The sequence below is a fragment of the Apiospora aurea genome, assembly GCF_038362705.1.
Source record: "Apiospora aurea strain CBS 24483 chromosome Unknown utg000001l_segment0_segment0, whole genome shotgun sequence".
Taxonomy (NCBI): domain Eukaryota; kingdom Fungi; phylum Ascomycota; class Sordariomycetes; order Amphisphaeriales; family Apiosporaceae; genus Apiospora; species Apiospora aurea.
The window spans coordinates 1,885,513-1,911,486 of record NW_027117388.1 but is presented as its reverse complement, the minus strand read 5'-3'; the positions used below and the strand labels follow the sequence as shown (position 1 = coordinate 1,911,486).

Here is a 25,974-nt window from a genome sequence, read left to right as displayed (position 1 = left end):
CACCCGTCATCATGCCTCTTCCATCTTGACGTCTTGGCCGCCCTTTCCGAGGTTCTTGAGAAGGTAGCTTCGCTTGAAGTACTCGTTGGGGTGCACAATGGTCTCCAGCTGCGCCGACGTCAATATGCCGTCGTCCTTTGCTCGCTTGATCTCGTTCTTGTGGACATGTTCGAACACGCTAGATTGTTTGTTAGTGCTTGTCGCCATAAGAGAAGCTGCTTGTTGGACACGTACCGGTTGCAGGCCATATGGAACTTCTGGGCCTCTTTATCTTCCTTGACACCCTGTAATACGGACCGGTCTGCGATGCCCACCTGCTGCAGCAGTGCCGTCAGGTTCTCCAAGTTGAAGTGGCGGTAGGGACATCCATGCGCCTCGCCCGGGCCAGGCGGATGCTCAGTCAAGATCTTCTGACACGAGAATGGCGAGTATCCTCCTCCGCGACGATTCGAGTCGCCGCCAACATCGCCATACGAGTGCCTCACATTGTACCGGTACTCTTTATTAAAGGTATCGTCGGTAATTTTGTGGAACGATGTGCGCCAGAAGATAAGGCACTCCTCTAGGTTCAGACCAATGCCCTTCAGGAACAGAGTATACTGTAGACGGCCAAAATGTTTAAGATGCGCATCGCGCCGCAACGATCGGTGCAAGTGTTGCATGCAAAGAGGGAAGCTGGAGGAAAGGGCGTCCACGTTCTTCGCGGAAATATCAGCACCGGGCACCGACGAGGTGCTGCTGCTGTAAGATGCGTCAGGGGTAATGAAATTCTTCGACAGGTGGTCCAAGATGGGCGTCAGTCGGTCGTCTTCGTCCAATCGAGGGAGCGCGCGCGCCGTGAGTTCCAGAGCACGCTCAAGGCGCTTTGTAAATTCGGCAATCACCATGCTCGTCGACTCTCGCGAGGGCACGTAGGCCTTGCCGGCTCGGAGGAATACCCGGCGACCTTCCACCAAGTCCGGAACTCGCTCCCAATCAACCTTGAACCAGTTCTCTTCTTCCTGGACTCCTTTCCTGAATCCCGAAAGCGCAGCAAGCTCGCTGGCATATTCTTTCCGCTCTTCATCGCTGACAGGATCCCACTCCAGGTTCAAACTCTGAACGAATGCATTACGCTCTTTGGCCAGAGTAGTGTCATCGTTCAGGCGTAGACGGAATAGCATGGTTTCGACCCGGGTGAACCTCCTCCTGAGGTCCTCGGTGGAAGCGAAGGCCAGGCGCAGGATGAAGTGGCTGTAGTGGTCCTTTTGCCGCTCGGCCGACAACTTGGACGAAGAGCTCGAGTTGGAGTCGAGAGGGAGGTACTTTTCGAGCAGAGGCTTCATATGGGCCGCCGTTTCGGCCGGGGTCTTGTTCCGGAACGAGCATGCCTCCAGTTCGGCCAGGACGCGGAGACGGTCGATGGCCCATTGCTCGAACTGCTCCAGGGTGATATCGGCAGTGGGCGGGACGGCGTAGAAGTTCAGGCGGTGGGGGTAGTCGGTCTCCTTGTATGCCGGGTCTGCGAACTGCTTCTTGCGATGATCGACGACATTGCGCCTTTTGGGGTCAATTCGATTGAAGTCCTGTCGCAGCATCGTGATTGCGCTTCTGTGATTGTCGGGGAGTCGCGGTCGTGGGGAGGAAGATTGCTGGATAGAAAGTTGCTTGCTGCCCACTTGCTTGTCTCCCCCAATGCACGTTTGGTCGCGTTTAGAAAAGGCCTGGGAGACGCGTCGCGACAGGGAACCAATGCCAATCGAAAATCAATTAAAGCTAACCAATCACAAGCTATTGTAACCTAAGCGGTGGGGGGATTATGCAAGTATCTACCTTGAAGCCCCACTAAGCGGCATAATTGCATACATGTACTTCATGTACGTACATCCTTCTTCCCAAAAGGGTCATTTCCAACCTGCCTCGCTCCATGAAGTCGGATTGCCTATTGATGACAGAGGTTGATGACATACAATCTTTGCTGATATGATTACCTAGGTACCTGTCCGGGTAGACCATGCCTCTGAGAGGCGGGTTCTCTGTTGCTTCGCTCCGCCTTTGTGCTGGCCTTCCTTGTTGCTTTTCACCTTCAATGCATGTGTCCAAAGACGGGTTTGCCTTTTGCTACCTGGTTGAAGGCTCGGAAGAGGGATTGTTGGATTATTCAGAAGCAAACCTTACGTTACCGGGTACTTCTTGCCGTTCGCCTTCATCTAGTTTGCATTGGCGTTGTATAAGACTGGCCCTGTTGCTTGCCTTAAAGTCAGAACATTGAATACTTCGACCTCCAGCTTCATGTCTGGTTAAGTCCGTCTACACTCTTAACTCCACTAGAAGGATTATCCCAAATTTCCAGATCCCCTCACTAGGACTTAACCGAGTAGCAAGCGCCAATCAGAAAACGCCGACGACTAACCTACATCATCAGCATTGCGTACCCGGTCTCAATTCTTCCATTCTCTCATAAGCAAGACCCTTGGTCAGCCACCCCTCGAGCATGTCTCGAACCGATGGCGCCGGCACCCAGGCCGCCGTCAACGCAGACGATTGGCCTTTGACCAACAACGACGGCAACAAAGCTACCGTCAATACATATGAGATACCCAACGTCGACGATCGCATCAAGGTCATTGTCGATACAGATATTGGCACTGACCCAGACGACGGTCTCGCCCTGGCATATCTGGCGCTGCACCCCCGTTGTAATCTCCTCGGCGTCACCATCGTAACCGGAGACGTCCAGAAGCGCGCGGCCGTGGCCCAAGTTCTTCTTCGTGCCTGCGGTCCCAAAGCGGCCGAGATCCCCATCCACTGCGGGCGTCGCGATCCCATCCTGGAGGGCGAGGGCCAGCCCCACTGCCAGCAGTACTCTGACATACAGAAAGAGGCCCACGTCCTCAACAGGCTGGAAAACACGGCCGTCGACTTCATGCGCCGAACCATCCACGAGAACCTCAATGAAGTCGTCCTACTGACGATCGGGCCTCTGAGCAACCTCGGTCTGCTCTTTGCTCTCGAGCCCGAGATCGCATCCGCGACGCGCGGCGTGGTGAGTATGGCCGGCAAGTTCCTCCCAGCAGGGGACCGGCACAAGGAATGGAACATCTCCGTTGACCGGACTGCCGCGGGCATGGTGCTGGGCGCGCGGCGGCCCAGCCACCGCTTCGTCGGGCTCGATGTCACGCGCCAGGTGATGTGGACGAAGGACGACTACCTGAAATTCGAGGGCCGGGTGCAAGGCCCGCTCAAGCCGGTCCTGCATAAACTGAGCCGATGGTGGCTGGGCATCAAGCCCCGCATGACGTTCCATGACCCCTTGGCCGCGGCCGTCATCTTCGAGCCCGACTTGTGCAAGTGGAAATCGGGCCGCGTGGTGATCGACCCGCGGAACGCGATGGTCACCTTCACCGAATCTGAGGGAGGGCCTGACCTGATTGCATCCGAAGTGGATGCGGATGCCTTCTTCAAACACTATCTGGAAATACTCAAGGATGTGCTGAAGTAGACCCAACATCACAAGATACAGACAGAGAGTAGCATCCAAGACGCATCGACTTATATATAGCCATCATACGAATCAACAACTGGTGGTGGCTTCATTATCACCGTTTGTCAATGGACACTAGATTGTCTATTCTAAATAGACAATAATAATTCAGTACCAGCTTTTCCTAGAGATCAGTAGGTCTATACCCCTATATTCTCTCTGGCTGTGATAATGCTACTTTACATGGAGTATCGGTGCAGCAGGTTAATATAAAGAAGCCTATCAAATTTGAGACCCGTAAAAAGGGTACATGAATAAATATTGTAGTAAGCCAAGGCACCCCTGAGATATATTCGAACAGGACGATTCCTCTAGCCCCTACGTGTGTAAACTAGATCTTATTTGCTAAGAGGTGAACTAAACTCTTACCGGTTCTACAATGAAGACTCGTACCCCTTTTCTCGAGTGGATATTAGCTATATTCATATCTTATATACATATATTTGGCCCCACTTAACTAGCATCTAGCTATACTCGAGTTATACTCGTTACTTAAGTTAATGTAGCTGCTTAAACGTAATAACTTTAATACATCGACGTTACATTTTAAAAACGCTTACGAGTACAGCCTTTAAATAATTTATTACGTTATCCTCGAAGGTTATATCTTAGGTAAAATATAACCCTTATCGGCTGCCCCCTCCCCCCCCTTAAATAACATACTTAAAATAGATGTAAAAATTAATAACATTAGTAATAAATAAGTTAATTAAATAACGCACACTGTATTTTAAGGCCTGTTTCGGCTAGTGCGCACTATAATAGAATCACCTTCACTATTAGCTCGATTTACATTATTTTCCACCACTTTATTAGCGCGCCTTTTCGGCCTTTTCGGCCTCTTTTTTAGCCTTCCTTTTTTAACGTCTTTTTAAACCTCCTTAATATTTATTATATATATAAAGCCCTTATTAGGGTCCTCGTTAACTTTTTTTTTTTTAAGATCTTGTTTTTTTTAAATTTACCTTTAAACCGGCTTTTTTCTACTCTAACCGGCCGATTCGGGCCGTTAAATTATTAATACTCTTACCGAGCTTTTTTTATAGTAACCTTTTAATTAAATTACTAGTGGTAATATTAATATTAAGTATCGCAGCCTTTAAATCTTTAACCTACCGGCTGTTTTTAAGCGTCTCGATTCTTTTAACCTTCGGTTTAACTAGCTAGCGCGTATCCTCGGCGGCGATAGCTTTATTAATAGCTCGCACTATATTAATACGACGAAGTTTATTATTTATCGGCTTATCGATATTAAAAAGGTAAATACTAATTGTTACTTATTTATTAGTAATAACTTTAAGGGTAAAAACTATTTTACATGCTTTAACCTAGGTTCGAAAAAGTCCCCTTTTTTAACGTAACTATTATTAATAACGGCGTATGCTAAGTCGAACTTTTTTCGAAACCTCCTTTTTAAAACCCTAAAATAGCTAATATTTAAAGGTTAAAGTATATAAGAACTATATAATAATAAGTAAAAAAGCTACACTTTAACCTTTAACGCCGCTAATATAAAATTATTATCGATATAACTTTTATATTTATTTAAAATTAAGAGCCTTTATTAATTAAGGTTATTAAGCTTAATTAAAAGGATAAAGATCTTTCTTAGCCATTTTAAGGCTATAGGATTAAAAGTCTATCTTTTTAATAACGCTTTAAAAGCTTAATCTTTATACTCGCAATTAATTTTATCTTCTTTTTAAAGGAATTATTATTATTAGACCGATTAGTTTTTAAATATAATTAAAAGCGGCAGGATATTATTAATAGTATTAATATACTTTAAAATAATTACTTACTCGCGATTAGCCGAGTTATTCCGCATTAAATTTTAATAAGCGGCAGGGCCGATTATTATAATACCTTCCTTTATTATTATTATAGTTCTTATTTTATCGGCGTTAAATTTAAATCGAGGGGGTATACTATTAATAATAATAGTGTTAAACCGATTAAAAAACCCTCGTATAGCCCCGTTTAATATGTATATAAAACGCCGGAAATTTATTATTTTAATACGTATAGTCTTAAAGGTTAAATAACGTCTTAAAAAACGGCGCACCCACCGTTTACCGATGAGGTAATCGACCCTTTTTATAAGGAAAATGCGCTAAGCGTATATACGAAATAACCGGTGCGTTAATATATAGCTTAAGCTAGCTTAAAAAAGGGCTTATTTAGTTAAAAAGGTCTCTTCCGTAAAAGTGAATAATTACCGAGTTTTATCCTACTCTTTTTTTAAATATTAACCCTTAAGTCGGTTATAAAAAGTACCCCTATTAATATTATAGTCTTTAGCCGCACAGTTAATGCTTTCGCCGGTTAATATAACTTAAACCGTTTAAGTAATGCGAGCTTTTTTTAGTTATATTAATAGTGGTGAAAAGAGGAAAAAAAAGAGGAAGAGATTAATTTATTTTAATTAATAAACGAGTGAAATTTAACCCCTTTATATATTATTATTATTACTTAAAGGCTTTAAAATCATTTAAAATCTAAAGGGGTCATTTAGGGGGGGCAGCCGATAAGGGTTATATTTTACTTAGACTAATAGTTAATAAAGATACTAGTATATATAATAAACGCTTAAACCTCCCTTACCCCTCCTATTCCGTTAATAATATAATAGTCTCCTATGAAACCTGTTTATACTCGAGCGATACCTTCTTTTAAGTAAACTTATTAAACACTATAAGTCGATACACCCCTTTACGCTTATACCCCCTAACGGTTATCGGTGAAAAATAAAAACACTATAAGTAATAACATAATAAATTAGTCTATAAAAAAATAACGAAAAATAATAAAAATATAAAAACAACGTTATTTTATTTTAATTAAACTAAAAGCTTCACTTTCCGTATTAAAACTTAATTTTAATATTTCTTATAATAATACCGGCGGAGTTATACGCACCGGCGTATATAAACTATTTATATTCTCCCTCTTTACTTTTTTTACCTTTATTATTAATACATACTTCCGGTTAAGGTTAAAAATAAGCTTCTTCCTCTTTTTCCTTTTTCTTTTTCTAGATTAGCTTTTAATTAAGCCTTTTCGTATTAAAGCTAGCCGACTTAACCGTTTAAAAAGTCTAAGCTTTTTTAAAGCTTTCGAAATAATACTCTTCGTGTTACGCTATCGAATCGTATATTATTATCCTTTAACTTTTCGGTTAAATTTTTAATTTACTAGGAGCTAATTAAAATAACTAACGAAAATGCCGTATATTCGGCCTTCGAATCCGGTGTTAACTTCTTAACCGGTTTCACCGTTTACGAAGCCTTAAACTTTTAAAGCCGAGAATTTAAGGGCTTATTAATATTATAAAGGAAAATACCAGCTATTTTTTATCCGCCGGCGATAATATATAGCTTAAAAATAAAAGTTTTAGCCGCCACGTAACACTTTAAAAACTCTTTTTTATTTATTCTTATATTATTAAGCCTTAAGTAATATAATATAACCTCTCAGTAGTATTTCCCTTTAAATATATTAAATACCTCTAAATTTAAAAGTTATAAAAAGTGCGACGTATAAGCCGAAAGGAAAAGGAGCTAGACTTTATTTTCGATATATATTAATAGAAACTCTTCGATCGAGTAGAAGGCGTAATTATTTAGTATAAAGAGGCGTTACTAGTCGGCATTATCGGGGGTAGTTTAAAGGAGGAAAGTCTATTTAAGCTATATTAATACTAACTCGTTACTCGTCTAGCTTTTCGGTAACGCCGCGAAGGTTTAGCCTTTTATTTAATCGGTAAAAGTATTATTTTCCTCGGGAAACTATTATAGTTAAAGCTATTAGTTTTTAAATATAATTATCGGCTTAATAAATCGGCTATTAATACTAATTATTTTTATTATAGTTATTTATTTTCGATTAATAGAGTTTTTAACGATAACTCTTCGTACTTTAATAAAGCCGATTACTATTTAATTATTACCGGTATTTAACTATATATTAATTTCGTTATAATTTTAAATAAAGGTTAGTAAGATAAATTTTAAGAAATCGTGCTTAAGCTTTTTAAAGAATTCTCAGATGTTTTCCTTAAAAATATTATTACCACGCCGAAAATCTATAGTATATAAAAGAATAGAATTTAAGTAAAAGTGGCGCTTAAGAAATTTATTAATCTAGCGTTTTCTTAATATATAATAACTTTTATTAACTTTAAATATACGTTAAGTAAATATTTTAAGGTAAATATACGGTGGTGCGATACTTAATAAAACTTATATAAAAGCTTAAAACGTAATTCGAGACTTCTTTACCAGAGTTAATATTTAAAGCGACTCATTTTTATTTTTTCGAGTTAACCGGCCTTTTATTAAACCTTTAAAATCGTACGGCTAACCCGGTGCTTTAAGGCGGCTATATTAATACACGCGCCGCGGGAAACGTTTTAAATCGCACGATTAAAGTCTAACTCGCTTACTATAGCGTTAAGTATAAAAAAAAGAAGACGAAAAGAAAAAAGTAATTTAATTGAAAGTGCGACGAAAACTAACTTATATACAATTATAAAAAGAAGGTGGTATTAATCAGGGATGGTGTTTTTGCCTATGTCCGTTAGGGGTGTGAGCGTAGGGGGGTGCATCGACTTAAAAGTTATACACCACAATCCACAGACCCCATGCTCTTACATAGTTATGCATCGTCCAGCGACACACTAACGCAACAGACGTTTGAATGGATGCGCTTCCGTGTTGAAAACATACTCGTCCAAGCTGATGAGACTGGGCTCGCTGAAGATGAGGTAGAAATACTTCAACGTCTCGCCCATCCAGAAACTCTCCATCGAGTCGGTCTGGTGCGGCTTGTCCTTGGCCGGCACGGTGATGTCCGCGAGCGCCAAGTTGGCCAGCTCGGTCTTGGAGGCCTTTTGGATGGCCTGGAACATGGCCCAGGCGGATTCCAGCAGCTTCTTGTCGCCAGTCACCCGGTACAGCACAAAGACGCTCTCGATGGCTTCGGGTCGCAGGATATAACGCCGATCCATGACGTCAGTGAAGCCCTTAGGCAGTCTCTTGTCGAAGATGACTTGGTCCGCGAGCGCGCGGATCTTTTCTTTCGTGAGCTTGGTCACGTCCTCCTCAGCGCTGGCAACGACGGCTTTCTTCCACGCGTATTCATCCCATTCGCAGGTCGCGCTCTTCGAGGGACACGGCGCCATGAGGAATGTCTCGGGCATGATGCCGTGCGGCATGGAACTGTATGTCCAGATGCATCCGTCTGTGAGCTTCCGGGCAATGTCCAAGTCCTCGGGCCGTTGCAGCAACTTCGACCCGATAGCCAACATGCCTCCAACGAAGCAGACTAGATGCTGTCCTACATAGTCCGACATTGGTACTTCTTTGCCGGAACCGTCCTTGTTGACGTGTACGGCTGACGCCAGTAGGATGTCCGCGTTATCCGGTGTCATAGGTCGGTAAAAGTTGTATTTCTTGGCCGCATCTACCGCATATATGTACATCTCGCCATACTCTGGCAGCAAGCCGCCGGCCAGGGCGACCATCTTCGGCAGATATTCGAATACCGAGTCAGCCATGGCACCAAGGCTAAATGTATTGTCTCCGTGGAAATTCTTGTCCTTGGGGTTGATGCTGATCGGCCACACTGTTGAATATTAGCAAATGTCTTGCTTAAATCATGACTGTAGTGGAAAGCAAGCATGGGTCAAAGGCAGAAGAGGTGTCGAGTACGTACTTCCCGGGAGTTTGGTCTTGCTCTGTTCGGTTTTCAGGACCTCCGTGATCCGTTCCGTGGCGTCGAACCATTTTGGGTCGCCAGTGACCAATGACAAGCGTGTGAACTCCATGCAGAGAGATCCGATTTCCGCAACGAGAGCCCATGACGAAGCTTCTTGTGACTCCCCTTTGGCGGCCTTGCCCACGTCCCAGCGCGTGATAGGCATTCGGTTGGGGGTATCGAAGGCAACGTACAGCATGTCTCCCACTTCACGGGCCTTACGTAGAAGCCTCTGGTCGCCACTTAGGTCGTACGCCGATAAGAATCCTCCGAGATATCGGATCGTTGTTTCAAAGACATTGATCTCAGTGAGCGAGCTGGTCTCAAAGCTGATATTGGTAGCAGCCGCGACCGCATCCTCAAACTCGCTTCGCATGTTCATGATCCACAGTGTGTCCAAGTTGTCGACCAAAGTAGCCCCCTAAACAGAATCAGTCAGTCTGCAATTAGTTGGCAATGCCGATACAATCAGGGAAGGTTGAGAGGGGGACGTCGATACTGACCATCCGCCAAATGTGTTCTTGGCGCCCCCCGTGACGGGCGCAAGTTCATCTTGGAGCCATGCATGCTCGCGATAGGCTTTCCAACCACGTCCAAATGCTTCCTGGACAGCCTGCTGCCTTCCAAGGCGTGTCGCCCTCTCTGTGCCGGTCTCTCGACTGAATTGGTGCTGGATCTTTGGAAGCCTCGATGGCTTCCCTGCCGGGAGTGGCCGAATTGACTGCAAAGGGTAGTGTGTTGACAGCTGCCTCCAGAAATAATCTGGATCGTCCAAAACGCCTGGAGCGATGGCAGACTCATACGTCCACCTAAGAGCTGGTATTGAGTTGTGGGCACTGGAGATGTAGTAAAAGCCGACGGCCAGCATGAAGGCCAGCGGGAATAGCAATCGGCGTTGGACTCTCGCCATGTTTGCTTCATAAACTGACTTGATGAAAGTTGAAGGAGTTGGATTTGGATTGAATCAGGACCCAGCTCCAAATGTTTGAAGAGGCGCGACCTTTGCCGCCCGTCCAGGGCATGCATGACCCAGGGTCCTACCTGCCTGACCACACGGGTGGGATGAGATGACGGGGGTGGGGACTCCGGGGGGGTGTTGGTTGCCAGCGCCCGCGAGGACAGTGCGAATGGTTGGGCTCGAGGTGCTGCTGCTATTTCTAAATCCAGTATGCATTCCTTACATTAAAAGTGCTAATAACTGTCCTGTCTGATATATGTATTTCATCCCATTGCTGTTTCCCCAGCCCTTTCTGGTCTAGTAGTCTTGGCTTGGCGGCAAAGGCAGATTGATGAATCGATGTTGACCCAATAGGTATGCAGCTTGCGGCGCCCCCGTACGGCCCGACACCACCACCCCCTCGTCTTTTCCGAGCATGTGTCATGGATGGGAATGCGAATCCATCTCAGCAACTTTCAAAGACAAGTAGAAGCTGGTGCCCGACCTACTCGAATACTATTGAACACATACCTACCATAGCCACCCTAAACGGCTTGACGGTAGATATGCTTTTGTTGAAGGTGTCCCTTGTTTTTCAAAGTCGTCGTGAATGCACCAGCATACATGTATCACATTGCCACGACATTGACTCCCAGAAATTGAGGGGGAGGGGGCGGCGACTTGGCGCAACACAGGACAAGGGAGTGCCGCCCCGAGGCGCTGGTAGCCCAGCGTCTCGAAGCTTAATAGAAGCGAATGAGAGAGAATTGGACAACTTTCTACGGGTAGGTTTGAAAACAGGCCACGTTCGTTGCTACACGATGGAAGGATAAAACGTCCAAGCCCAAACAGAATTGAACCACGCAACTCTTACCCTTCCTTAGCCCAGAAGCCTCGCCTCGGATTGCTATAGATGATGTGCTTTCAGTCGGTAACGGGCAACTCAGGAAAATAGCCGCCTTGCTTTCCGAAGAAAACAGCTGAATGTGACAACTTCAAACAACTGGTCACTTCCATGGGCAAGTGGGCCTCGGCCATGGCTTGATGGCAAGTCGAGCAACCAACAACTTTTCAGGCAGTGTGTGTTTGTCCTGTTTCTGTTCGCCTTGCCTGTTTGCAGGAAGAAGACCGATTCATGTAGCTGTCGTTCTCCAATATTGATCAATATGAACGCAACTCGGCATTGGCCTATTGCTTTCGTCCTATCTGTACTAATCGCCCACGCATATTCCTTCTGTTACTATCCAGATGGCTCCCTTGCACCGCAGAACACGCCATGCCGTGATACATCTACGCAGTCAACCTGCTGCGGGCAAGGCTATGCTTGCTTGTCGAATAATATATGCAAAGCCGCCGGAGAGGAGCTTCAGAAACCTGGCGCAAGTGAGTTCGTTCGTGGAAGCTGCACAGACAAAAAGTGGCGTAGTAGCTCCTGTCCGACTTTCTGCGCAAATCCGGAGGCATGTCTGAGCCCTAGAGGACTGGAGAAGGGTGTGGCTTCACCAGAGATGGTCGTAGAGTTCTTGCTTCTGGCCACAATCTAATGGCATATGTCAGGCGCCATACTTTGATCTTACTGCTGGTGGCATGGGGGTAGCCAAATGTGCAAACACGACCGAAGACCTTTACTACTGTGTCGACTCCAACAGCGACCATGTCGACTGCCAGAAAAAGGTAAATGTCCTCCTATTCCAAGGTGAGCAAATGCTATGTCAAGTCATTCGTGTCCTTTCCAATGACACTGACGCTTGTTTTGAGGAACGCCAACTACGGTAAAGGTCATTGGAAAAGCCAACCCTACAAGTTCATCGACTTCTTCAACCTCATCGCAGACTAGTGTAACGAACGCAAGCCAAACCCCGAGAACAAGCCACCTTACTCAACCGAATCCCACGACTGGTTCAACTGCACAAGACAGCGCAAAAACTGATACTCCGGCACAACCAACATCAGGGTCATCGTCCGTGACAGGAATTGCAGTTGGTGCTTCAATAGGGAGTGTGGTTTGCATTATCGGCATACTAGGAGCAGTATACTGGTATCGGAGGAGAAGGCGGCGCGCAACCCCACCTACGACTCAAACAGTTGAGGATCGACCGACATGGAATGATGGCGCAACGAAACCAAGGGATACATCGGCAGCACAGGCAGCAGAGTTGTATAACGATCCAATGGAAAACTATGCAACTTGGGCCTTGGGACCGTACAAATATCCAATGGCGCGTGAGCTGGCATCTGACCAGGCCGTTCAGGTGAGGTATGAGTTGCCACACGAGCCATATTATACCAACCAATGAAGCAAGCTTGGCGATATAGTTGGTGATAATCAGCACTTCTGGAAGCTTTCAGGGGACACTATGTCTAAACCAGCGTACACATGTACAATTTGACGGTGGTATATCTTAGTCATTGTTGAGTTGAATGAATAAGGGACTGTCTATATTTGAGTATAATAAACTCGCTTGCAAGTACAGCGCGTATCAAAAGTATATACTCTTTATAAGTCGCATTTAAATGTTCACATCGATATTTTATCTAAAATGCGAAAAGGTGGGTTAATAAAGTGTAAGATGTGGCTACCGAGACTAAGTTAGGAAGAGCAAAACGATGTTATCATCTCACCGGCATACTCTGGAAACTCCTGGTAGAATATCTGGTTTGGGCAAAACAGTAACTCAGTATACCCTAACCAAGCAAGTTGACCATATCTTGGTAACAGCACATTCGACAAAAGGCATGCGCCACTTGACGTCGATGATAGATATGTAAAAGTAGCTCAAGGGGGAATATAAGTGAATGCATATACGGAGTGCCCATCTGTCACTATTGACAAGTCACGGTGTTCATGGGCCTGTAATCGACTGGAATTAGCACTCCGAAACAAGCACTTGCGATATGGGTTTAAAGACGCCAAGCTATTCAGAGGTCGAAATAAGGACCTTTTCCCTTCATATATTGATTGCAGCGCCATGGTTTCATTTTCCTCATTATACATATATTACCGGTACTGACGACTCGAGGTAAGCAGGGTCCCCGGTGATTGCAAGTCTTCTGCAAGGAGACTGGTGTGAGCTTCCTAGGATAAACACCGAACCTGTAGTAGTATGTTCTCATTTACATACTTTTTGTCTATACAGTATAAGATGAACGATGAACAGAACTCGTGTCGTTGACTTTTGCTTTTGCTTACCCCTGACCCTGAACTGTTTTCTATAGCAGAGTTGAGTCTCGGCGTTTCAAACGGTGGGGATGGTATTGGGAAACTTGTATAGGTACACATGAAGTGATGTACATATACATATCTTGTCTATGGAATGCTAAATCAAGGCGAGGCAGCTCATTGTCGTCATTTCCAGTCAGCCACCCCCTAGCTGCCGAGATTCTCCTCAGCCATAGGGCACGGGCCACCCAAACAGCCACAAATGGTGGCAATGACTCGAGTAGATTGTGCATATACTATCCTCGGTGAAGCAATGTCCCTGATTAGGAAGCCTAGATAGTCATACACGGTACCCATAACTAGTTGTCAGAATGAGGCCATTGAAGGAAAAAGGAAACGGTAAAGGATCAATTCGGTAGATAAGCTGAGCTAAGCCAAGAGTCAGGGATCAGCACTGCTGCAGGTGAGTTGTGCATCAACAAAGCAGCTGCCTCACATCAGGACCTATGCGCCCTGAGACTTGTGCGCCCAGACTGAGTCTAGACATCTCGCAGGCAAGCCTTGGGAAACGGACTGGAAGTTGATTTTTTACCGTCTCGGTTGCGACACTGGCAAGAAGTCACGGGCCATGAAAGAACGTCAGGAATCGCAATGGGTGGGCCTGCAGGGAAAGAGTTTGATAGCGTTCGGGGGCGACTAGGCTATATGTGAGGCTACAACCAATCCAGGACCACTTGACGTTGGGAATGGGTCCAGACCCCTGACGCCTCGAACCCTCATCCCTAGAAAAGGGCTCATGCGGTTCTCTGACGGAAGCAGGCTTCAGTTGCAAGCTGTCACTTCAAGTTCGCCTGGGCAGGGAGCAAACCTTGGCAGAAAAAGAAAAAAAAAGCACTGTAAACATGAATGCTTGCCTCCCAGCTCTTTGCATTGAGACACACGAGACTCAATGCAGTGGTTGTTTCTCCGAGAAACTCGATCGGAAGGGGGTTCACGTCAATCGCGACGGTGAATGCTTACCTTAGCTTATCGTAATTTGGTTAGGTGGCCCAGCTTTACAGGTCGCATCAGCCTGGCCATGCATGGGGCACACATATGGATGGGATTGGGGAGTCCGGCAGTGCGTGCGTTCACGCAGGTGACCGGTCAAAACTCTGCATTGCCAGCCACGAGAACTGGCAATTCTCGCTAAGTATATGGCATGTAGCGCTTCGTGACGATACGATACCTATTGACAAGTCGCTAGATAGAGCTTGACAGCACGAAAGAGACGTCAATCTATTGATAGGATTGTGATACCTAGATCAGTGGTGGTCGGCATAATTTTAGATCTTAGCCCCATTTCAGCAGGATGGGATTGGACGAGAGCGAGATGGGGAAGCGTCTCAGGGCCCACTTCCTTTGAATGAGGTCTGGTTTACCGTGTTCCCAGCGCTGCGTTTGTACCGACTTACTTGGGACCTCCGTTCCTGCCGTTCCGTCGCCCCCAGCCTCGATGACCTCCTCCCTCCTCCCACCTCGCCCGTCGCCCGTCCATGCTGACCTCCCTTTCGGTCTAGCCGCAATGCGAAGGTGGCATTCTTACTTACCTACTTACGCACCTGGCCACCCAAGCCCAAAGAAAGGAACAATAAGGACGCGCATTTCCTTACCTTGGCCTCGCCCTGCATGAACGAGGCCAATTGCATGTAGTCGTAGTCGTGTTAGTGATGATATAATTGGAGCTTTGGGGCTAAAACATACTTAACCAACTCCCAGGAAAAGCCAGCAACTCTAAACAGATGCTGCCCCATTTCCAACATCGCAGCAATCGCTCGCTCACTTGAGATGCCCTACTGATGATGTTCGTCTGAATTCCAACCTCATATCTCGCATTGGTTGAGTTTGCAAGTATACAGGCATTCAGCAATAGTACTGGGAGTAGTAGTAGTAGTAGGCCCAGTAGTTCAATGTGGGCTGTAGGCGTGCGTAGGCGTCGGCTGCGGGGGTGGTGGTCGAACGATTCAAGCAATTCAGGCAGTGGGTCCAGGTATCTGGGCTGGTCCGCCTTTGCATGATCCATTCCCGATCCGTCGCCGGCTCTTACTTTCTCCCTCCCAGTATTCCTCTCAGCCAGGAATAATCGCGAGCTTGGATCGACTTCCTCCTCTCTTTTCTTCCCTATATCGTTCTCTCATTAATGAGGCCGGCTTGACTGAGCGATTTCACCACACGCCGGCTCTTTGAGGCTCCAGCCTACATAGATAGGTACTCCCTTCTTAATCAAGTCACGCCAAGCTGCCACCCAGCTCCTCTTCCTCTCTACGACCCGAGCCAGTATTCGCACACAAGAAGCTTCTGCGAATTCGTCCTTGCTTTCCAACACTACAGCTACGGCGGAAAGTGCGATTTCTCGGAGACTCTTCTCCATAATAATTACCAGAGAGCCCTTATTGGAAGGCGTGACCTGTTACATCGCTTGCAATGCGCCTGCACTGTGACTGAGACGCCACTTCCGACTTCTATTTTCATGACGCCGGTCTCGTAAACACTATACGCCATCCCGTACCGCGAACCGATCTTCATCTCGTCGCGCAGTACCTTTCCGACAAGGTCCAGAGCTATTATACTGCACCGGCATGGCACCGACCGTCCCTATCGCCATGGCCGGCAGTGCTCCCGCCAGCGCCGCTGCGAGCTCTCGAGCCTCGCCAGCCATCGGCTCTTCCACCACCAACGGAACGAAACCGAAAGCAACGACACAGATCCAAGGCAATGGATATCACCCAGCCAACCCGCAAATACCACTGAGTTCGATGCGCAGCGCTCCGTTAGACCTCACATCAGTCGAGCGAAGAGGTCAGCCTACGGCGAGCCGCGAGTCTATCAAGCGAAGCCGTCCGCATGGACTCGAGGAGGCGCCCACGTACCGTCCAACGGAGGAAGAGTTTCGGGATCCCTTCGAGTATATTCGCAAAATTAGCCCCGAGGCGAAGAAATTTGGCATTTGCAAAATTATTCCGCCAGACTCGTGGAACCCGGACTTCGCGATTGATACCGAGGTGAGAATTGGCCCTTCCCGAAAAAGCCTCGGCCGCCGCGAAGAAAACACCGACTAATTTATCTCGCCAGAAATTTCATTTTCGAACAAGGAAGCAGGAGTTAAACTCGGTGGAGGGCAGTGCGTTTTCCCCATCTCCATCCCCAGAAGCCGTGGCCACCGATCGCCGCAGCTGCTAATACATGCGAACCATAGGTACTCGAGCGAACATGAACTATATTGACCAGCTTGCCAAATTCCATAAGCAGCAAGGCACCAATCTCAATCGATTGCCGTACGTCGACAAGAAGCCGCTTGACCTTTATCGATTGAAGAAGGCCGTGGAAGCGCGCGGCGGCTTCGACAAGGTCTGCAAGATGAAAAAATGGGCCGAGATTGGACGAGATCTAGGATACAGTGGAAAGATCATGTCGTCGCTGTCGACGTCTCTTAAGAACTCTTTCGACAGGTGGCTCAATCCTTACGAAAACTATCTTCGCCAAGCCAAGCCTGGCGTCTATCAGCAGCTCGAGTACGAATATGGCGGCCCCTTCACCCCCAGCCCAGCCCCGAGCCCGGTGAAGCGTTCCAATGTTGCGACTCCATCCAGTCTTCGAGGAGACTCGCCAGCACGGAATGCCAGTGACGCCTTGCAGGCCAGCATCGGCGCCAATGGTCTCAAACAGGAAGCCGACACGGTTATGCCCGATGCAATCCCAACATCCGGCGGATTCACGGCCATCAACTCGGGTGGTGGCGGTGGTGGATTCACCGCTGTCAATTCCGGCTTCGCCAGTGTTAACCGCGCAACTCCCGTTGATAGCAAGAGCTTCACACCCCCGAAGCAGTACGGCAGTCCAATGACGTCAGCAAAGAACACACCTGATTTCAGAGCTACTGCATTGGGTGCTGCAACCTCGCTGAAGCGACAACTGAGCTGTGATAGCCTGGATTCGTCGAAGAAGGAACATGCCACCGACAAGGATGATTCGGAAGCCGGGAGCCGCCGTAGTAAACGGCTGAAAAAAGGTGAGTTTGATTCTTTCCTTTCGATTTGTATGTGCCCATCTATGGTTTGCCTTGTATGGAATCTGCCGCCATCAGTTAGTGCTGGTATCATTGGAAGATGTAGACATTCTGCAACGAGTGCTGGGTAGAAGCGTAGCCATACAGCCAACTGTCGCTTTGCAGGCAACGAAGGAAATCGAAACCGGACACAAGTCATGATTGCTTTGGTACGGAGCATTCTAGCTAATGCGGATGATTTGCAGATGCAGTGCCTACTGTAGCAGGTTCACATATGTCTTTATTCCGGCCTTCGGCCCCCAGAATCCCTCGCGATGAAGGAGGCAATATCAGTGAGGTGAGTATTGGCTACGGTTTTCGCTGACGAAAGTTTGATACTGGAAATATACTGATACTGGTGGGGCTGTAGCGCTGCCAGACCTGTGGCAGGGGTGAAGAAGCAGGCTATATCGCAGTCTGCGAGTCATGCGATCATGGCTATCATGGTGCTTGCCTCGACCCTCCCCTGAAGTCCAAACCAGGCGATGAATGGAATTGCCCGCGATGCCTTGTGGGCGATGGCCAATTCGGATTCGAGGAAGGTGGTCTCTACTCTTTGAGGCAATTCCAAGAGAAAGCCGCCGATTTCAAGCAAGGCTACTTCGAGAATCGGATGCCTTACGACCCCGTGTTGAACTGCTCTCGCCCCGTTACGGAGGATGACGTCGAAAGGGAGTTCTGGCGTTTGGTCGCAAGCATCGAGGAGACGGTCGAGGTAGAATACGGCGCCGATGTCCATTGCACCACACATGGGTCTGGCTTTCCCACCCCGGAACGTAACCCGGATAACCCCTACTCGACTGATTTCTGGAACCTAAACGTTCTGCCACTACACCCCGAGTCTCTATTCAGGCATATCAAGACGGATATATCAGGCATGACCGTGCCTTGGGTGTATGTCGGCATGATCTTCTCCACCTTCTGCTGGCACAACGAAGACCACTACGCCTATTCGGCCAACTACCAACACTTTGGTGCCACCAAAACGTGGTACGGTATCCCTGGTGAGGATGCCGAGAGGTTTGAGAACGCCGTAAGAGAAGCCGTACCTGAGCTTTTCGAGACCCAGCCGGACCTCCTCTTCCAGCTTGTGACCCTATTCACCCCCGAGCAACTGAAGAAAGCAGGTGTCCGCGTTTATGCCCTCGACCAGCGGGCCGGCCAGATGGTGATCACATTCCCCCAGGCTTACCACGCCGGCTTCAACCACGGGTTCAACTTCAATGAGGCTGTCAATTTCGCTCCTTGCGACTGGGAACCGTATGGTCTTGCCGGGGTTGAGCGGCTTCAGGAATTCCGCAAACAGCCTTGTTTCTCCCACGACGAGCTGCTGTGGACCGCGGCCGAGGGAACGGCGAGTGGGCTGAGCATTCAGACGGCCAAGTGGTTGGCACCAGCTCTCGAGCGGATACATAAACGAGAGCTGGCACAGCGCGAACAGTTCCTGCGCAGGCACCTCGAAGGCAACCAGCACACCTGCATTCTCTCGGTAAAGACCGAGGAAACCCACGAACCTTGCCCATTGACCTACCAGCTGCTTGACAAGAATGTCCCGGAAGAGGAGTACCAATGTTCGTATTGCAAGGCGTATGCTTACCTGTCGAGATTCAAATGCAGAACGTCAGGCAAGGTCCTCTGCCTACAACACGCAGGATCGCACGCCTGTTGCGACCTTCCCGAGGCCGACCGGCTCAATGGCAAGGACCACATCCTTTTTTACCGCAAGGAAAGCGAGGACCTCGACGCCATGTATCGCAAGGTCGCCGACAAGGCCAACGTACCGGAGGCCTGGGAAGACAAATACGAAAAGACGTTAGACGAAGGTTCCGTACCCTCACTCAAGTCGCTTCGCGCTTTACTCTCTGAGGGGGAGCGCATTCCGTACGACCTCCCCTCTTTGCCAACGCTCAAGGAATTTGTTGACAATTGCAATGACTGGGTCGAAGAGGCGACTAATTATACGGTGCGCAAGCAGCAAAACCGGCGTAAAAGCGACAAACTCTTGCAGAGCGGCGGGCGCAAGTCCATAGGCAACTCCCACCACGACCAAAAGGAACGCGAAATGCGAAGCATCGAGAACATTGAGAAACTGATCGACCGAGCCACCACGATCGGGTTTGATTGCCCTGAAATCACCCAGCTGACGGAGCGAGCCGACGCCATCAAGGATTTCCGATCGCGTGCGCAAGCCGCTCTTGACCGTCTGGTCGTTCATTCTGCCAGCACCATTGAAGAGTTGCTCGAGGAGGGTCGGGGTTACAATGTCGATCTGCCCCAAATCGATCGTCTGGCCCATTTCCTCAAACAAATACAATGGAACACCAAGGCACGCGAGAGCCGTCTCACCTTCATGACCCTCGGCGACGTCAAGGACATCTTCAACGAGGGTGTCCACCTGGAGGTTCCCATGTACAACGACCACTACAAATATTACTCCGAGAAGCTGCAAGCCGGCCAGCAGTGGGAAGCCAAGGCGCATGAGCTTATCAATGCGGAAATCATCCATTATCCTCAGCTAGAGGCCTTGTCCAACCAGGTTTCGCACAACCAGATACCTGTTACGCGAGAGACGCTGGCAGCAGTGGATCAGATCCTGCACAAGCAACGAGAGGCACACAAGCAAATACTGGATATCACCGAGCGCTCAAGGGACCCGGACTACACGAAGCGTCCCAAGTACGTGGAGGTCGCAGAGATCATGAAGAAGCTGGAAGACCTCAACTCCAAGCCCACCGGCACGCTCGACCTTGAAAAGGAGCAGAAACGCCACGAAGATTGGATGCGAAAAGGCAAGAAGCTCTTCGGCAAGACAAATGCGCCATTGCATATCCTCAAGTCGCACATGGACTACGTGCTTGACCGGAACATGGACTGCTTCGATATTTCCAACGACAAGCCCAGGCTGCCAGCGGAACCGTCCTCTCGAGCTCCTAGCGAGGAGCGGGATGCCAAGGCCAGTCGTGCTTGGAACGACGCGTCCGAGGGCAGGGATGTATTTTGTATCTGCCGCCGGAGCGAGGCGGGCATGATGATCGAATGCGAATTATGTCATGAATGGTATCACGGCAAATGTCTGAAGATTGCGCGTGGGAAGGTCAAGGAAGAGGACAAATACACTTGCCCAATCTGCGACTGGCGCGTCAAGATTCCTCGTGACGCCGCTCGGCCTAAACTGGAAGATCTCCTGTCTTGGCAGGACGAGATTGCCAACTTGCCTTTCCAACCCGAGGAAGAAGAGGTTCTGCGGAAGATAATCGACAACGCCCAAGACTTCAGGCAAGCCATTTCGGTGTACTGCAATCCGATCATGATTACCGCGAATGAAGCCGAGACACAGAGGTTTTACCTACGCAAAATCGAGGGCGCCGAGATCCTGCTCGCCGACGAGACCAACTTCTTCCGCCAAGAGCTGCACAAGTGGAGTCCCGTGGCACCTGAGCCGCCGCCCATACTGGAAGTGTCCAAGAGCACTCGCAAACCACGACCCACTAAGCTACAAAGGATCCTGAACCAACATGGCGTCGAAGACCCGGAAGATCTGCCAGACAGCATCAAGGGCAAGGCCCTGAGTCTGAAGCGCAAGCAGATGAATGCCGAAGCCGCATTGGCTGCGCAACACTCGCCCGGTGCCAACCCACCTGGGTACCCCCCTAATGCCACTAGCCCCTCAAATCATTCCTATGGTTCCGGAAGCCAACACTTTTTTGGCCGTGGATCGCAGCCTTCGACGCCTGCGGCCTTGACGAGCACCGCGCATGGTCATCCCCCTCGTGGCCCGGACTCAAATTCGTCTAGTAGGCCTGGTTCCGCCCTTCGAGGGGGTGAACCCATGGATGTCGACGGTTCCGGCCCGGGCCTGCATCCTGACTTTTTTATGAGCGCTGGCACCAATGGGCCGGGTCCCAGACTCATGACCACCGATCGCGAACCCCTGTCTTTGGAGGAACGCCTGTTGGGCGGCCACGACGATGGGATGAATCCGCATGGCGAAATTAGCAAGGCTAAGGCCCTTGAGATTCTGGGCCGCACGGAAAATGGACGCCGCAAGGCCGAAGAGCTCTTTGGGCCTGATGTCTGGAGCGCAGAGGGTCTGAGGCGCGCTTCTGGAAGCATGGGACGTGGCATCACGCAGGCACCAGATGAAGAAGACAATAAGGACGTCGATCGAATAATGCTGGACTTTACGAATGCTGACGACGACGACGGCGACGGCGCTAAAAGGGGGAGCGATCTCGGCCGAGAGTTTCGAGGCCGAACGGGACAATATGGCTATGATGGATTCCGACTGAAAGTGAAAACGACTGTACGGACGGACGGCGCTAGGAGTTTTGTTTGCTTGGTGCATGTGGTCGGTCATATTTAGATCTCAAGGGGCGTTGCGTTACTACATACCCGCGTCAGCTGAACATGGCTGCGGACTGATTTTTCCACTGCATCATCGGAGGCGGAATTACATGTGTATGATTACATGGCTGGACTGGAGATGACAGCGACTCGTGGAGGTTTTGTTCAAGTAACTCAACGGCGGAGTGAATATAATTCTACTACACCAATCGCAACGCGTTCTCTGTACTGTGATTTGCTTCTCTGTGATTGTAGGGCGGGCAATTCCAAACGTTCCTCGTGCCCATCGCTATGTTATGGCATGTATGTGATAGGTGCCTTACGGTAGGCGACGGCCAGGAAGGGATTCGGCAGAACTTCTGCGAATGGTGATGGGGCAGCTGCCATCGTCAGGGGTGTGGTGACCAAGTAACCCCATTCGGAACTCAGTAGAGTCGATAGTTTCACCTTTGGGGGTGATTTCTGCCACCCCAAAGATCATGGGTTTGACGGCTTGATAGGATTCAGAATTGCCCCGGATTAGCTGTCGAGTGTGCGGGCCGGGGTCCAGAGGAGCAGCGGCTCGGTCAAAATGAATACGAAGTGTTGGGGATATTTCAGCGAAGGAATGGACGAGACAAGGGGCCCCCCTATTCATCAGGTTATTTCCCCTCCTGTTTCTGCTTCTATCTCTACATAGGTAACCAGGTTCCTCATCTTGAGGCCAAATTAGACTTTCGCCTGTCAGCTTCAACTCGGGGCCGAGAGGTTTCAATCGCATTCCTTCATGCCAGCTCAAACCGACGAACCCCGAGACAGAGGATTCGGAGAGTTCCTATTTATACATGCACACATGTCTTACTCCCCACAATCCCCCGAAGAAAATCACTGAAGGGTCACTCACTGGTCATGCAGCTGCAGCCTTGCAGCCAGAGGCAGGCATTTGGTGCATCTGCTGTCTTGTTTGTCGTGCAATTCGTGGGGATCAAAGAAACACGACAACAAACATCCAATGGGTTTATACTTGGTAAATGGACACCAGTACTATGCACCTGTTCTCCCAATTATGCCTTGTCTACTTCGTGGGTCCCTTACTGTCCGGGTAGTCTTGCTAGGCGCTTTGGTCCTGGCCTGTGAGCAGGAGGTGCCATGGGCGGGGATGTTTCGAGCGTCATGCTTCAACATATCGCGGCACCTTGGACCTTCTTCGCACAGAACCGGCTGTGCTTTGGTATTGGTGACGCCCCGTATCTTTGGGGGACTCGGCTGCGAAGGTACCTGGCCATTGGTATCCAGGGGCCACATCAAAGCTTGCGCTCCCCGTGCCGACTTGGAAGCAAGCCGGAACTCGGAACACGATCTTCCGTCTGGGGTGCCGAGGCCTATCTATCGAACTCCAGCTAACGCCCCATGAATTTTGTCTCTTAATGTTTTAGTCTTAAGGAGCTGCGAGCGCCATGAGAGGCCGTTTCCTTGATGCTTTGAAAGAGTGCCAGGGTGCCGAATGAGGTTGCCGTGAAGGCGTAGAGAAATGATATCCCAGTACTGCCTGCTCCTCTACTGATGAGCGTGCGAATATATGTAAACAGCATTCCAGAGAATGTCTACCAGATTGATATTCGCCTTAACAAGGCACCATTTGAAAACAATATAACGGCAACAAATATATATCTACGCTTCGTAAAGAGACCAAGCCGTCTGCCAATAGTCCAGGCCTACATCTCAGTCGCCTCGACTGGGAATAGGCACAAGAGGAACTAGATCAATGGGGTCATCACCACAGCAAAAGAAGCCGCCTTGGATTTATGCTTGAACAGCGTCTTGGACATCTAGCAATACTTCCATACCCAGATAAAGTCTTCAGAATATCGAATATATTCACTAAAGTATATACGATAAACACTTGGAATCTCTCAACGTATATATATTTATATTTATTCCTTTCAATATTGGTTATTATTCTACCGATTACCATCTGTGAGTGATTATCCCAGTGCAAGGACATCGGGTTCATGTTTAATAGCAGTGTGCCCCGCGTGGTGTAAACGTCCCGCGGTTTGGATCCCTCAGGCAGTAAGTAACGACACCAACACGAACTGGCAGCAGGACCGGAACCGCACTTTCCCTCCCCAGACCCTCATAAACAAACAAACAATCCGGCACGCTCTCCCGCTGCTCCCCCCGCCCTCCAAACCACAACAGACCAAACCTCTTCCTGCTTTCCTTCCATCCTTCAGCGCTTCACGGGCAACCATGGCCAACCTTCAGCCAGGTGCCGTCGATAATGGGGAGCCGCCTCGCCAAGAGCTGCCAAACCGACCTGCTATGCCTGCCCCAAACCCCATCCTTGCGAGATTCGGCCACTTCCTGCGTGACGATGGCATCGAGGAAGACGATGGTGATGCCACGGAGTCTTTCATGAACGCGAAAGATCAAGTCGATGCCCTGGCCAACGCACCCATTTTTACAACAGGCGCAGCCAACCATGTCAGCGATGCCTTGTCGCTCGATCCTGGCTCCATGTCACTGCTTATTCCGCAGTTCGCCCTGATTGGCAATGTTCAAAGCATGCCTGGATCGCCACCTATTGCGCTCGAAAACCGTCTGGCCATGACGAACCTCAATATCCCCTGGTCTGCCTTCATCTGTGGCTCGCAGGGAGCTGGCAAGAGCCATACCCTCAGCTGTCTCCTAGAAAACTCGGTTATGACTCACAACGACGCCGGTCAGCTGCCGTATCCCATGTCTGCATTGGTATTGCATTACGACAATAATTCGGGGTACAATAACACGCAGCTGTGCGAGGCGGCCTATCTCTGCTCTCGTGATGTGCCCGTCAACGTGCTGGTCTCGCCATCCCACATCTGGGCGATGAAGAAGATGTACACCGAGCTGCCAGGCCTGCCGCCCGACCACCCTCGGCCCAAAGTTCTCCCTCTGTATCTGAAGGAGGACCACCTTGATGTCTCCAACATGATGAAGCTCATGGCTGTCGATCCAAAGGCAAGCAACACCCCTCTATACGTGGACGTTGTCAGAAACTTGATCCGAGAGATGGCCATGGAGGGCCCTCAGAACTTCACATACACGAAATTCCGCCAGCGCATCGATCAGTTCCCGTGGCTCCGAGGCCAAGAGACTCCCTTGAAGATGCGATTGCAACTGATCGATAGTTTCATCGCGCCTGGCCATCATACAACGAGCACAAGGCCTGCACCTGCGAGCGAGGATATTTGGGCATTCAAGCCAGGCACAATCACCATCCTCGATCTGAGTGACCCTCAGATCAGTTCGGATGATGCCTGCATCCTCTTCGCCATCTGCCTCTCAATTTTTCTCAAGAGCCCCTCCCAATGTGGCCGCGTCGTTGCCATGGATGAAGCACACAAGGTAAATACTCGAGAGCCAATAAAGAAGAGAAATGTTCGATACTAATCGAGATATCTGGCAGTTCCTGGTTCAAACTGGCGAGGCACGTGTGCTTACTTCGGATCTCACCTCCATCATCCGTCAGCAGCGTCACACGGGAACGCGGGTATTCATTGCCACGCAGGAACCCACCCTGTCGCCTGAACTGGTCGATCTAGCCAACGTCACGTTTGTGCACCGTTTCCTGTCACCGGCATGGTACGACATCTTGAAGAAGCACCTGGCCGGTGCCAACAAACATGATTCCGGTGATTCCAACGATCTGTTCAAGACCATTGTGAAGCTGCGCACTGGTCAGGCACTCATGTTCAGTCCCACAGCCCTGACTGAGTTACCCTATTCGTACGACCAAACAGTGCAGCCACTGGGTAACGGATACTTGAAGATTAGTGTAAGTAACATGACGGTGCCAAAGTTGTATGTCATACTTATTGACTAGCCATGGCAGATCAGAAAGCGTCTGACGGCAGATGGAGGACGAAGCATGGCCTCTTCCGAATCGGCCACCCTCGGCTCGGGCCAGAAATTCGACGTCCAGGTCCCGATGCATGTCGTCGTCCGACCTCCGCAGCCGGTGACTACGAAGAGAAACCGAAATGAGCATAACCATCATCCGTATCGGAAGAGAAACAGGGGCCCTCGTCAGCCGCCTGCTTGAGCTGGAGGGGGACAGTAATGCCCTGCCGTGCTGGTTATGGCATATGAAGGGATGACTGGCCTGGGATGATTATGACATGGACTGGCTTGGGACGATGAGTACG

General features: G+C 49.0%; 6 protein-coding genes across 6 annotated transcripts; 3 read left to right on the top strand and 3 right to left on the bottom strand.

Moving 5' to 3' along the window:
- Positions 1–9: 9 nt before the first annotated feature.
- On the bottom strand, positions 10–1,577 carry PG986_000605 (DNA primase large subunit; the record flags this gene model as incomplete). Its single annotated transcript, XM_066836827.1, has 2 exons — positions 10–178; positions 235–1,577. 2 exons carry the CDS (start codon positions 1,575–1,577, stop codon positions 10–12), a joined length of 1,512 nt encoding a protein of 503 aa, XP_066705720.1.
- An 896-nt stretch (positions 1,578–2,473) lies between these two features.
- Positions 2,474–3,481, top strand: PG986_000604 (uncharacterized protein; the record flags this gene model as incomplete). Its single annotated transcript, XM_066836826.1, has 1 exon — positions 2,474–3,481. One exon carries the CDS (start codon positions 2,474–2,476, stop codon positions 3,479–3,481), a length of 1,008 nt encoding a protein of 335 aa, XP_066705719.1.
- A 4,720-nt stretch (positions 3,482–8,201) lies between these two features.
- PG986_000603 (glycoside hydrolase) lies at positions 8,202–10,190 on the bottom strand (the record flags this gene model as incomplete). The annotated part of the gene is made up of 3 exons (XM_066836825.1): positions 8,202–9,148; positions 9,239–9,701; positions 9,747–10,190. 3 exons carry the CDS (start codon positions 10,188–10,190, stop codon positions 8,202–8,204), a joined length of 1,854 nt encoding a protein of 617 aa, XP_066705718.1.
- Positions 10,191–14,709: 4,519 nt separating this feature from the next.
- Positions 14,710–15,065, bottom strand: PG986_000602 (uncharacterized protein; the record flags this gene model as incomplete). The annotated part of the gene is made up of 3 exons (XM_066836824.1): positions 14,710–14,776; positions 14,832–14,932; positions 15,030–15,065. 3 exons carry the CDS (start codon positions 15,063–15,065, stop codon positions 14,710–14,712), a joined length of 204 nt encoding a protein of 67 aa, XP_066705717.1.
- A 930-nt stretch (positions 15,066–15,995) lies between these two features.
- On the top strand, positions 15,996–21,764 carry PG986_000601 (Lid2 complex component lid2; the record flags this gene model as incomplete). Its single annotated transcript, XM_066836823.1, has 5 exons — positions 15,996–16,418; positions 16,489–16,537; positions 16,613–17,425; positions 17,668–17,759; positions 17,832–21,764. Coding segments are annotated over 5 exons (5,310 nt in total), but the record flags the coding sequence as incomplete, so codon positions are not given.
- A 2,273-nt stretch (positions 21,765–24,037) lies between these two features.
- PG986_000600 (uncharacterized protein) lies at positions 24,038–25,871 on the top strand (the record flags this gene model as incomplete). Its single annotated transcript, XM_066836822.1, has 3 exons — positions 24,038–25,174; positions 25,236–25,604; positions 25,662–25,871. The coding sequence occupies 3 exons, from the start codon at positions 24,038–24,040 to the stop codon at positions 25,869–25,871; spliced, it is 1,716 nt and encodes a 571-aa protein (XP_066705715.1).
- Between the last annotated feature and the right edge of the window lie 103 nt (positions 25,872–25,974).